The sequence below is a fragment of the Neomonachus schauinslandi genome, chromosome 8 (genome assembly GCF_002201575.2).
Source record: "Neomonachus schauinslandi chromosome 8, ASM220157v2, whole genome shotgun sequence".
Lineage (NCBI taxonomy): Eukaryota > Metazoa > Chordata > Mammalia > Carnivora > Phocidae > Neomonachus > Neomonachus schauinslandi.
The window spans coordinates 129,896,612-129,910,461 of NC_058410.1; the positions used below are offsets into that span (position 1 = coordinate 129,896,612).

Here is a 13,850-nt window from a genome sequence, read left to right on the forward strand (position 1 = left end):
AATTAACCATATTTATTTTAATATTTATTGAGAAGTATAAAAGCTTCCTAGCAACACAAAATAATTTTTTAGCTTTAAGACATTAATGAAAACTGTACAAATATATATAACCATTACCATCAACATAAATAACTTCAGATTTTAACATTTTTCAACAAGGTGAGCTGAATCTTCTATACAAAAATACCATATTACTATCATTTTATGATGTCTTTGGATAATGTCCACAAGATACAAGATGTCCACCAATTACATTAGCATTTGTTACAAAGTCAGAAAATACATAAAAATAGCAGTTGATAACATTATTATTCTTTAAAAAGAATATACGGTACTAATGTCCATTCCATTAAATGGCAGGTTTAAATAGAGTAGTCCCAAGTTCAAAATGTCAAAATATTTTAAGTACTAGTTTAGAAATTAAAACAAAAAAATTGTACTAAGTGAAATCACTGCTATAGCAACTGAATGCATTTGCTCTTCAGAGTAAATGTCAAGATCAGAGCCAGGTCAGTGATCTGCAGCAGCAAGAGTTTGCTTTGGGGCACAAGCTGGCACACCTCATTTTTGTGTCTAGTAGGAACATGGAAGCAAAGTATTTTGGAAGTCTGATGAACACACGTCACGGTTTCAAGAATTTTCTTAATGATGTGAAGATGAGAGAACCTTGACTTGGTTGATTTAGGAGTCTTCAGGCCATTGGGTTTGACAGTCACCATGAATTCACGGGAGTTGTATTGGTCAAAATCAAACAACAGACTCTCCACTAAAATTGGGTGACATAATATTGAGATCTTTATGTTAAAGATAAATTTATTCCTAAGAAAGATATCCTGCTCAAGATGAAATTACTGTCGCTTCCATAATTAGAAAAGCATATGACAAATGAGCATATTTTGCCATTGCCAAACTGGTAGGGTAGAGCCTTAGCCAAATAAGAACCGTAACTGACAGCCCACAGAAGTCTACCTAATTGTTATAAAAAACAAACCTTTGAGGCCAACTGATGAAATGTTAAATTAATTTTGCAAATAACAGATGAAAACTAAAACACTAAACACTTTCTGAAGGGCTTTTTAAAAAAAGATTCTTATCATACTTAGTAACTATTAATTTGTAGATCAAATACTTGATACTTTGGCAAATAGTTTATTCAATACTTTGTAAAGTCCTACCCATATATCAGCACTGTGGGCAATTGATGCTAAGAAACTGCATTTCATTTCTAGGAAAGAAAAAGAGATGGTTTTTGCTCTTCAGAGTACCCACTACTGCATATTTCTTCCAGAACTTAGTACAAATAGACATCTGTAGACATTTCCCAGGGTCAGGGGACTTGCACGGATTCCATGGAGCAATGCTGTGGGGCTTCACGCGAGACTCCTACCGGTGGCTGCCATACTTGGCCACCCAGTCTGTCCTTCCATGCACCGAATGAACTGGCTGTGCATGGTTCACAATATTTAGATTCTTGGCTGTAGGATTGTAAGTAGGTCCTGAAAACTGCCCCCGACCAGGTTTTGTGTTCCAGGTATATTCTGGGAGAAATGAGAATTGGAAGATAGAATTTTATTCATTTGATTATCAGATTTAAAATCAAGCAATTTATCTTTTTATTTTATGGGGAAGTCTAGAGTTTATCTTTAAAAAATTAGTTCAGTGGTTTCTAAGATTTTTTTTTTAAATATTAAAACGAAAAATTCATGTTGATACAGAATTCTCAGTAGCTTAAGAGCCAATATTTCTGGTTTACAGTTCTGATACTGCTACTGTTTCTTTTTTGGGTTCACTCAAATTCCTTTAACACATTTAGGTAGGCAACATCGACCAGGGTGACCAAGAAAATTCTTGGTTCAGGTTCAGCAGGCAATACCCACAGTGTCAGTGACTTTGTAAAATCACACAGTGGTTACATCTGACTAATGTTCAAGTGTAATACCCACTACAGAAAATTTATTTGTAATTATGAATCTTACAAGTCTTCGGCTTTATGGAGCTGCACGGATGGGGTCCCATCATAGATTTCTTACATGAAAATGGGGTTTTTAGAGGCAGGAAACTTCATTATTTTAAGTGGGAAAATGATGGGTGAAAACAGAATTCCTTTAAAAGGTGAGCCATTCCTAAGATCCCAAACCTTTCTTCATAAGGTTTGTTTTATTCATACATTTGGCTGATTAAATATTTGTGAAATTTTAATTTGTTAAATATTTGTTGTTACCTAGACAATTTACAAGCCAAACTTGCTTAAACATCTCAAATGACAAAGCAGTAAATCATTTTACAGAGAACTTGAATCTCTTCTCCAGTCCTTCCTCACTCGCCCTCACTTCACATTTACAGCTGATTATCAGGTATGCTTTCTAAAGAGGGATGTTTGATCTTTCCATCCTTCCACACTGTGTGGTGGCTGTCACTCTTGGATTAAACTTTAAGTTTCAATTTTGAAACGAGTCTAACCGTTTTGTACACCTAGCACTATACTGTATTCACTTGTGTGGTTTCCCTGGGTGGTGGTGGTGGTGGTGTTGTTGTTTATATATATACTTTCTCTGTAAAACTGGGAGCGGAGGGGAAATTACAGAAGCAGTGTGGGTCCAGTGTGCTGCTGACCTCAGCCTAACTGGAACATAGCCTTAAGTGAGGAACTGCCCTGGGGACAGTCACCCTGTCCTATCCTTTCACTCTTACCAGGTTTAAAATTCTCCAGGTTAAAGCCAATAAAAAGCTACCTAATGAGGCAGGGACAAAGTGTTTAGAAGAGCCAGTCAGCCCTTAACTGTTAAGGAAAAACTGGTTAAACTGCTAACCAAGTTTTCCAGGAATGGCCCTTTAGTTCTAACCCATGGGAGTGTAGAAAAGCACCAGTGTGTTAAATTTGTGAACCCACACCTGAGGTCTGCAGGCCAGAATGGTACCGGGTGTGGAGGAGAGCGCATGTGGGAGGGTGGGAGGGGAGGGAGGTGGGAGAGGCCATAGCCCTGGTGATTCAGAGAACCCCTTCAGCTAATAGGGGAGGCCCTTGGGGTACAAAATGAGGGATTTGGGGAGTAACAGCTTTTCGCCAGGTCATGACATAGCTCCGTCAAGTCCTAAGTGCATTTGAGAGAAACCTTGTCCAGGCAAATACTTTTAAAACCTTCTTTGAAGAGGGAATCATTTTGCCAAGAAGGGTATAATGCTGACATTTAGGATTCCTGTCTGAGAGGTAATAGTTTTAGGTTTCAAGCACCCTTGGTGAAGAACTTAGTAGCCCACAAAGGAGCTGAGATCTCGTGGCAGAGCAAGAAATGCTTTTGTGTCTTAGCCAGACCAGGCCCCATACCTCCTGAGCATGGGGCAGACAGCCCTCTAAGATTTGCTGTGCATTTATTTTAAGGGCCCACCCTGCCCTTGTGAAGGGTGGCTATCTAGGAAAGAAGTCCCTCCTCAAAGTCCTTGTTACCATCAGAGCAAGGGGAGAAGGAGGTGTTAGGAAGTCTGGGATGAGAGATTACATGGGAAAGCTGGAAGAAATTAATTTGATTTTTTTCCTCAAAACATAAGGGCAAGGACAAGGAGGAGCAGAGAGGGAGGCAGGCTACACGAGAAGGGGAAATAGTTGAGTAAACACGGTAATGACCTGGTTTTATTTTCTTGTGGGGAACTGCCACACAAGTGGGAGTACTGGAAGACACATCTCTTACAGAACAGTGTTTTCCTAAGGATTTGCACTGACCACTTGAGAATGATTAATATTTACTTCTTTTTTTTACCTTTCCTATCACCATCTGTTGGAAAATCTGATGAGCAGGGTAAATGAAGAGATGAAAAGTCAGGAGAAAGCATTTACTAAAAAAATGTAAACAGGACTATGCATGCTAATCTGACAGAATGCTTAATATGTAAAGGTCTTCAATATCTTACAAAAAGAGTTTTAAAAATACCCACTTTCACTTTGTCAGAGCAGGTACTCAGATAACAAAATAATTTGAAACATTATGATTTTTCGCTTTTATTTTAAAAATTGCTCCTAAGCCATGGCTGGTGACTTACTGTAAGGCTGGATTAAAATACCTGAGGCTTAAAAAAAAAAATCATTGCTGTATATCAAGTGTTCACTTACATATTTTGTTGCAGCAGAGGGATAAAGGAAGCAATTCTTTTCACAGATAAGGTAACTGAGTACTACTTACCAGTTCTACTCTGTGGTAAGAGATTGTAAATTATAGAAGTCCAGTGCTTTTTACAGTTTTAGCTCCAACAGTGTGAACTTTAAAAACTGGCAGCTCAAGTCAGGAGTTTTAAGTTGAGCTCCTGGCTAGGACGTGTTGCAAGATTACTTTTCAAATGAACTTTGATATTACACTACAGCTTTGTATCTTACCAAACTTCTGACTGTCTGCCTTAGCCTTAACTTTAGGTGCTTTCATGAGGACCTCTATTTTAGGTTAGAATAATTTCCAGAACGTTCATAGCCACATCTAGTCAAGCTCAAGTACAGAATCATGACCCTGATTTTCAAGAGCACACCCCTGAACGTGGCTGTCATGCCACACTGCCGCAGAGGAAGCACCCTCACTGGTCATCACCGGAGGGCGGAGGAATCAGCCCTTCACCACCTACTACTGTTGCAAAGCAAGCACAGGGTGTGGAAGTCCCGCCACCATTCAGTTCAATACAAGGGAACTGCAGAGGGACTGCCTGTGAATTGGCACATGGACACTGTCTCAGCATTTATTAACCTTTCCCTCTGTGCTAGGTGGGAAGCTCTGAAGAATGCCATCTTCCATCTTGCTGGCTAGCACGGCATGGTCCTTAGAATTACACAGACCCGGTTGCTCTCCCAGCCCCACCGTTTACCAGCTGTGTGACCCTAACTAAACCACTTCATGTCAGTTTCCTCCTCCGTAGAAGGGCTACCTTATCCAGTCCTGCGAAGATTAAATAGCATAACGTGTGCCTGGCAGAGAGGAACCACTTAACTAGAGGTAGCTCTTACGACAGACCCTCAAACCATATCTTCAGAAGAAGAAAGGACATTTTGCCAAAAATGATCAGCACTGTGTTAATAAGGTGAGGCTAATTTAAAAGTATTCACTTGGGGAAAGTGATGCTATAAATTTAGAGCTCCTTTCTGGTCAGAAATCTCAAAAACTATAAAGTTGTCCTTACCGGAGGTTGTTGCACCAAGAGGCGCAAAGTGTATCCTCTGGCCAGCTGACCCCACTTCTTTTTTGAGAAAGGAAGGAATATATCCCGACTGGCTGTAAGTAGCATAACTTCCAAGATTTCCTAGTGAGGTATCATAAAGTTGCATAGTCAGAAGGTGAATATTTTAAAGCACCACAGAGTAACAAATACTACACCCCTCCTAATTCCAGATTCTGTTTTTCGAGTATCGACTCAATTTCAAGTGCTGCATTATAGCTTTACAGATAATCCTATTCAGGCCATATAACAACCCTTTTAGATGCCTATTTTACCCACACCTTGTGGCTCTTAGAACTTGCCTAAATGATCACGGTAAGTGACCAAGCTAGAATGTGAACCCAAGGCTGTTGGCCCTGAACATACCAGTTTTTTTTATGACTCCCACTCTTAACCTAAGTGTGTTTCCTGCCAGGAAGCCCCCATCCCTGCAGTGCTCTCTGCTTTTCTTCGTTCTGCAAAATCACTATAGTAACTGCACCTGTTCTCATGGGGTTGCTGTAGAGATTTAATGAAATGCATGCAAGTACTTAGCATAGAATCTGGTGTTCAGTAAATGTCAGCTCTCATCATCCTCATCCTCATCACTGTTAGTGAATGATCAACCTGGGGGCAATAGAGTAATGGGCTAAAGGGGGAAAAACTAAAGGCAGAAGACAGGAGGTCATTGCTAGAGCTGAAATGAGAGTATGAGAGTCTGAACTAAGGGAGTCACGGAAGCAGTGGAGAAGAGAACTGAGTGGGTGTATGGGGTAGGAGGGGTAGGGAAAGAGGAATATAAACCCCTCAGTTTGTATCTTAGGTGACTAAGAACAGCAACTGGTTTGTTGGAAAGACATCGTACCTGTGGGATATTGGAGTTGTAGTGGTCGAGCTGGCCTGGAGATAGGGAATTAGCAAGGTATGGAGGGGCTCAGAGGGTTTGTGGGATGTGCAAAGATCCAGAACAGAGGCCCAGGGAACACCAGCATTCAGGGACAGGAAAGAAAAGGACCCCATGGAGGAGAGGGAATAGAGAGGGTAGATCACAGGAGCAGGGTCTGAACATCCAGAAGAACACAGTGTGTGAAGAAAGAAGGAAAACCAAAGGTGGCAGAGGTCTGATGGGATTAGCATGGCTGTGGGATCTGGCCACTAGATCATGTCAGGACCTGGCAGGAGCAGTGTCAGTGGCCTGAGGCCAGCTGAGGACAGACCACAGTGCGTTGAGGAGCCAACTGGAAATAGGAGGAAAAGGAATATAATTTCTTTCAAGGAGCCTCGCTGTGCAGGAAAGGAGACACGTTAGTCAGCAAGGAGGTGGAACAGGGCTCTGATCATGATGGTGGTTTCGAAGAACTGCTTGTTTGGCAGCTATGACTGAAGCAGTTCTTCCAGTGTTACTGGTTCACAAGTCTGGCCTCTGAACTTCTTGTCCCTGATGTCTCTCACAGCGCTGTGCACAGGAGGCCCTCAGTAAGTGTGTGCTCTTGAACCAGCAAATGCCAAGCAGCAGTGTCATCACAGAAGTGAGACTTTATACGGTGAACACATCAGTTGCTGCAGTTTTTAGCACTATCGAATTCTGCATAAGCATAGCTGCCTAATTTGACCTTTCTTTTAGCCCCGAGTACCCATTTCTGAATCACTAATCAGCCCTTTACGTCAAAAGATTTTTGAAAGGAAGTTCATGCAGTGATCACATTCAATGGCAGCGTCAGAACATTGCTGTAGCCCTCCTCCTCCTCAGAGCAGACGCTACATGCTTACTGTGACAGAAGTCCTAGGGACGATTATGTAATAATACCCTGGTAAATATCACGTCCTCCATTTTCTAGATGGGGAAACTGACTTAGGGAGCCTAACCAACTTGTCCACAGTCACAAGGCTACTGAGTGACAGAATGGGGAATGGAGATATGTCAGATTGTAAAAGCCATGTGCTGAGCAGTTCATAGGCTGCAGGGAGAAGGTTGCTAAGGAAAAATGCACAGAAAATGCATTATTTTGGCTTATTATTATTTTTTTTTTTTAAAGATTTTATTTATTTACTTGAGACAGAGAGAATGAGAGACAGAGAGCATGAGAGGGAGGAGGGTCAGAGGGAGAAGCAGACTCCCTGCCGAGCAGGGAGCCCGATGCGGGACTCGATCCCGGGACTCCAGGATCATGACCTGAGCCGAAGGCAGTCGCTCAACCAACTGAGCCACCCAGGCGCCCCTGGCTTATTATTTTTGAAGTACCTTGTGAGCTGTGAATTTTTAGGCTGGAGCCAATAGTTAGCACTTGTTTAAACCAACAGTGAAACTCTAGGAAAGCCACCATCTCTATTAACCTGGTTAAATTTTAAATGATTGTTAATGCGTAAGAAATGAGTTTCAGAACTTTAAAAAAGGTTTTCCAGGAATACTGATTACAAAATTAGAAAATATTCTTTTAATTCTTATTCTCAGTAGATTTACTTCATTTATATAAATTGTCAATATTGACTTAAGAAGATGAACCTAGAGCTTTTTGAGAGCAAGTTAGTCTTAGAATTCCGACTACTGAAGAAAGGTGTTCTTGATGTCGTGGAATGCTTCTCTATCTCCCAGCCCTGGTCTGACTTCTAAAAGCAGGTGACCTTGGTTGGCCTTCATAGTGGCCTTGTATGACAGGATTCAGGGCAAATGTGGAAAAGAAAATTGGAGAAGATATTCAAAGAACAAGTTGTACTCATTTAGAATGCCCAGAAATTACCTTGTGGGTCCTCTAATTTTTCAGGAAAACTTTCATTGCATGATAGTTTTTCAGTTGGTTTAATTATGCTTTCCTCTGAAGAGAAGGCAAGTGGAAAGAATGAATAAGAATGTTTTAGGAAAAGCAGAGAAACAATGGTTAGATGATTCATGAAAAAATCAGGAAGAACCCTTAACATGAGAAACTGTTCTCATGTGTGGTCACAGCTTTCATTTGATGCCAGTCAATTATATATTCCCCCGAGACGCAAAGTTGTAGTGTGATCATTTAAACTTACTTGTACTTAACCAGCTGGTTCAGTGAATATTACTTTAAAATAGTGGAAAAAATAAGTAAATAAATTACAGTGCTGCAGTGTTTGATACCTCAGCACTATTAAATAGATGAATCCTCAGAGCATCTGGAAAACTTAAAATGTCCAGAGTGTGTTAGTGTCACATCAGAATACCCCAGTAGACTGCTCACTTGCTACATCTGTGATCTCACATTTTTTTTGGACCAATACCATCTATCTATCTATTTTTTTAAAAAAACTTTACTTCTTCACACACTTTAAACTGGTATGTAAAATTTTTCGTTATAAGTTTTATAGTTTGTAAAGTTGTCATTTGTAGCATATTGTAATCATAGACATTTAAAAATAAAACTGTTACATCTCTGCTTTAACTATAAGCCATGGAATCTAAATACCGTGGTGGTTTTATGCCTACCAATACTGACTTACAAAATACATGAATATATTCCTTTTTAACAGTTGGAAATTTCACATTAATCTCATTTCTCTCTAAAATTTTATTTTCATTCATGTCAACTCCCAAATTTTATCCAAATATAATTTTAGGCTTAGAAGTCTTTAAGTTGACCACTGAAAAGTATGTTTAAGTTGAAACCTTTAAAAAAATTTCTTATAACCATAAGTATGTTAAAATACTTTTTTTTCTAGATTAGGTTAGTTATAATTACAACAATTCATTGTATATAATTAATCAAAACAGATGAGTACTATAAATTTCGATTACTGAACATTAAAAGGCATTGTTTTTTAGAGAAATTCATCTCACTGAGATAGATGGCACCTTTTCAAGCTGCCCATGTATCCACAAATGAGTATTGCTTATTGCTAAAATCATGTTTCAGCACCAATCCTATTCCTTTTTTCTCTTGTTCCTTTTTGGAGCACTGAGAAACCTTGGTTAACGAAAGGTGTTCTGTTACAGCTTTGTCACAACAGGCTTTGAACTCTTTTCAGAGTTCTAGATCAAAAATCATACAGTGATTTTGAAAATGAGTTTTCATTATCTGTCAGCTAATAATTCAATTAGGCTCTCCTTCAATTTTTTGAAGGCTAAGAACTGGAAACCATGTGACTTAAACAGGATCTGTTCCCCAATCATCAGAGTTACTCACTTTCTCAACATTGATCCCAACATATGAAACTGTCTCTCTGACTGGCACCCCAGAGGTTTTTATATTTTGGGGAACAGGAAACACACCCTAATAAACAGAATTTGTCTTTTCTTTTGTAAAGTAGGAGAATAGAGACCCATTGCTCAGGGAGATGCATTTATTAGGACAGAATCCATATGGAAGTTGAGATCTGGCAAATTGATTGCCTTAAAATTATCTGTGCTCAAGTACCAGTTAGAAAACTTTTGTGTACCCTCAAAGTTATCTCAGTTGGAAGAGGCAGCTGTAATGTAGTTAAAAGTAAAAATCTGCAGAATGAAAACAATGTAAATTTATACTTTAAATGTATTTTTGCTTTACCTGCATTACTCCTTTTGAAAGCAAGTTCTGCCCCCATGGGTCCCAATGACTTAGGAAATAACTGATTACTCCATGTATATGAGTTTATATCCTTTCCACTGGCTACCAAGGACACATTCTTGGGATTTACACCTTAGAAAAGCAAAACAGTCATTTCAGAGGTTAGCGTGTGGTCATTAACTTGAAGGAAAAATATATAATACATTCAAATGAGGATCAGAAATAACATGGAGGAGGAGAATGGAAATAAATTTATGTTGCAATGTAGCAGATAACTGCTTTCACCTGGAATACTTCCAATAATCTGGAATCCTCACAGTGTATTTTATAAACATAAGGTGTTTTCTATCATACAAGTAATAATAGTTAAACATTGGACATTTCTTGCTAAATGTCTTGTAAAAATGGAGGTGGTACCCAAATTTTCTTCAAAAAGATATTTCCTTGTCATTTACTTGTTTTCAGTATGAACTCTGGGGCAGACCCTGGAGGAACACTTAGTGTGGCCAGGAAAACAGACATGTGACCAAGAACTCAGGGGAACTGAGAGTTTGGAAGTAGATGTGTCAAGATCTATCTGTGAAGCTTATTTGTAAATAAGACATAGAAAAGTCTAAACAAAGTATTTATGATTTTCTGAAATCTGTGACACATGGAGTCAACTTTGAACTTTGGTACTAGTGGTCAAAGGGTGGTGTTTTAACTTACATTTTAAGAGATTTGAAAACTTCCTGAACTTGCTTTCTTTTTACTGACAATAAATTGGATGCAACATACAGGACGGTAAAGACATCACACAGTGGAAGCCTCTGGGTTGTACATGGAGTGTTTTCTTAAGCTAATACAAGGAAAATCCTCACTGAGGACTACCATTAATATAGGAAGTTAGCAATTCTTTCCAGGTGGGATGAGCTCTTGCTTTTCACAGAGCGAACTCCTTAGCAAAGTTTCCCATTTATGAGACATATAATAATATCCCTCGTTTTGAAGCCAGACAAAAGCCAGGTTGTTCTGTAACTCAAGGTTACTGGTCACCAGTTCTCTAGTGAAACACTCCTCCAGGTAAATAATTTGCCTTTCTTATGCCATATAGCTCCTTACGGATTTTGGTTTCTGATAAAACACTTACAAATTGAACTATAGTAGGCAATTACCTGACAATAAAGAAGATGCACTTACTAAAGAAGATAGCAATAACTCATATGAAAAAATCTTCACCAAAAAAAAAAAAAAAAATCCCTTACCCCCAAAAGAAAGGGCAAGGTAGGGGAACAAACTAAAAATCACCTTAAATGAACTGTTTTCATAAGTGTAGTTCAACAAAGAATGGGCTCTTGAGTACCTAAATTATTTTGTTAATCCAGTTAGCCTTGTGATATCCCTAAACAGTTTTTTTAAGTAAATATATCCATTAGCAAAGATAATTGCTTTAATTCTGTCTTTTTAAAGATTCCAGATTTCTTGGAAATAGACACAATCTAGACTGTTAAGTCATTTACATGTTAGTTTACAAGTGTTTACTGGGCACCTTCTATATAGCAAACACTGTGATAGATAGAGGTAGAAATGAATATACCATCATCCCTTGCCTCAGAGGAGATTAAATCAGTTAGCAAATATTTACTGAGCACCTATCACATGCCAGGTAGTGTGGGTGGCGTTGGACAAAAAGTGGTGACCACAGCAGACTAGTTTCTACTCTTTTGGCTCTTATAATCTACTCTAATGGGAAGGGAGACATTAAAAGTTATAAATAGGTAATGAGCGCTGTGTAAACTGTTGAAAGAATCTGGTGCTGAGGGGGCAGGCAAATAACAGAAGCAAGTTTTTTTTTTAAGTTCCACCACTCTTTAAAAAATAGTAATTTTAAGCTGAACTGTGAATCTGATTAGGGGTCGGGAGGGGGTGGAAGGTGTGTTCCTGGAAGAGGCCGCATGTAGGCCAGGGCCCCGGGGTAGGGATGCCCTGGGAGACAGTCCACAGACAGAGAAAAAACAGGGAGTGGCACAAAATGAGGCTGGAAAGGGGAGTAGGGAGGGGTCAAATCATGTAGGGATGTGTGTATCCTGTGAAGAAATTTAAAACACGGTAGGAGGGACGCCTCAGTCGTTAAGCATCTGTCTTCGGCTCAGGTCATGATTCCAGGGTCCTGGGATCGGGTCCTGGGATCGAGCCCCGCATCAGGCTCCCTGCTCAGCGGGAAGCCTGCTTCTCCTTCTCCCACTCTCCCTGCTTGTGTTCCCTCTCTTGCTGTGTCTCTCTCTGTCAAATAAATAAAATCTTAAAAAACAGAAGAAAAAGAAAACATGGTAGGAAAGGCAAGTGTAGAAATGACATGGGACATTGAAGACACAGGGTGGGGGAAGGAAGGACAGAAGTGATAAAGGGGACTTGAGAAGGAGCAGGGTTTCAAAAGTGCTATGGAGGGAGCCGCTCTCCCTGCCAACGTGGCGGGTCTCGTGCGCGCTGGGGTCGGGGTGCAAGGAGCAGGGCGTGAGACCAGAGGACACCTTTGAGAGATGCTTTGCACTTGCATTGCATGCTCCACTTGCAACTACCTTGCTATACTTAAGTACCTAAGGCTTACAGGGTGAGCCGGGAGATGACTGCAGTCCCATTGTAAGTAACAGAAAACAGAATCTCAAAGTCTTGCTCCAGTATACAGCCGGTCAGTAGCAGGTCAATAACTATGACTCTCGCGTCTCTCTCCCTGACGGCCAGTGTCACAGATCTGCCAGTTCTTGTAGTATAATGTCATGCTGCCCTGAAAGTATATGGTACATTTCTGGAGCTCCCATGATCCTAAAGGTTGATGTTTAATAAGACCTTTTATGCTTGGATTTATGGTTAAAAAAAAAAAAAAAAGAGGGCCCCCAAAGATACTATTCTCTTTTTTTTTCTTCCTAAAGATACTCAATTATAAAAATAACTTTGGATCACAAATGTCAAGGATCACTTCTTATTATGGTTTCTGTCCTCTGTAGTTGCTGGCTCATGATAGGTGCTCAGTAAATGTTTGTCCAGGTGACTGAACTGAGCTCAATTCTAGTTTCAAATCCTCAAGACAAAAAATGCCAACAGGGGAACGGTAATTCTAATTTCAAGTCTGTTTATTAAGTTTCAATTATAGCTATGCTTCTGACCCAGAGTAATTTGCAGAATCTGTTAGATCTCTCTTAAAAAGGAAATGACCAGACCAATCTCAGATACCCTAAAATATGTCCCGGAAAACCACATTAGGGAGCAGAAATACGAAAACAGGGTTCCTTGGATCCATTTAGCCTAACAAAAATTTACAGTTGCCTTTCCCACCACCAGAGGGCTCCCTTGTACAGATAAGAAAATACCAATTTGCTGCTTTTTTTTTTTTTAAACAGGGAAAAGTATCCCCCATGAATCTGTGTTTTGGGAACTTTGCTACATTCCTGCTTTTGCAGTCAGATCAGAACTCCCTCATAGTATGAACACAAATATTTACAAACCTACAGGTATCTAGATCGAGATCACAAGGGAAGTGTCTTTGCTGCTTTCCTCAAAAGTGCCCCCCATCTCTTATCGTCTTAATTCCAACTCTCCTCACCTTCCTAAGGACTTCACTCCCTCAGGCATCCACCTCCCCTCCTGCATGACTAATCCCTCCCTCTGTAAGCGATCATTCCTGTCCATATGTAGAGGAGCTCCAAAGACCCAGAATCCCTACCACTAATGTGCTCCCTGAGCCCGCTCCAGTATGGCTTGTTTCTAAGCTTCTCTTCACAGCACAACGTCTCCTAAGAGTAGTCTGCCTGTTCAGTCGCTAACTTCTCACTTCTCATCACTTTTCAACCCATTCCAGCCTAGTTCTCCCTCACCATTCCAGACTGAAACTGAACTCCCAGGGTCATCAGGAACTACTCCACTGACAAATTTTATATTATTATTATTATTTTTTAAGATTTTATTCATTTGTGAGAGAGACAATGAGAGACAGAGAGCATGAGAGGGAGGAGGGTCAGAGGGAGAAGCAGACTCCCCGCCGAGCAGGGAACCCGACGCGGGACTCAATCCTGGGACTCCAGGATCATGACCTGAGCCAAAGGCAGTTGCTTAACCAACTGAGCCACCCAGGCGCCCTCCACTGACAAATTTTATCAGGCATTTCTCTCCCTTCTTATAACCGCTCAGCAGTAAACTCTT

The 13,850-nt window shown here is 40.2% G+C and overlaps 1 protein-coding gene across 3 annotated transcripts in view; it reads right to left on the minus strand.

Moving 5' to 3' along the window:
• Positions 1-1,383: 1,383 nt before the first annotated feature.
• MAK (male germ cell associated kinase) overlaps positions 1,384-13,850 on the minus strand; it is a 47,648-nt gene continuing 35,181 nt past the window's right edge. The window contains exons 11-14 of one of the 3 annotated variants that reach the window (XM_021697006.1): positions 9,675-9,806; positions 7,908-7,982; positions 5,155-5,274; positions 1,384-1,538 (exon numbers count right to left, since the gene is read on the minus strand). In XM_021697006.1, coding sequence (XP_021552681.1) covers positions 1,384-1,538; positions 5,155-5,274; positions 7,908-7,982; positions 9,675-9,806 — 482 coding nt within the window. The remainder of the gene's footprint in view (positions 1,539-5,154; positions 5,275-7,907; positions 7,983-9,674; positions 9,807-13,850) is intronic. The other 2 variants (XM_021697007.1, XM_021697008.1) reach the window with 2 other exon arrangements.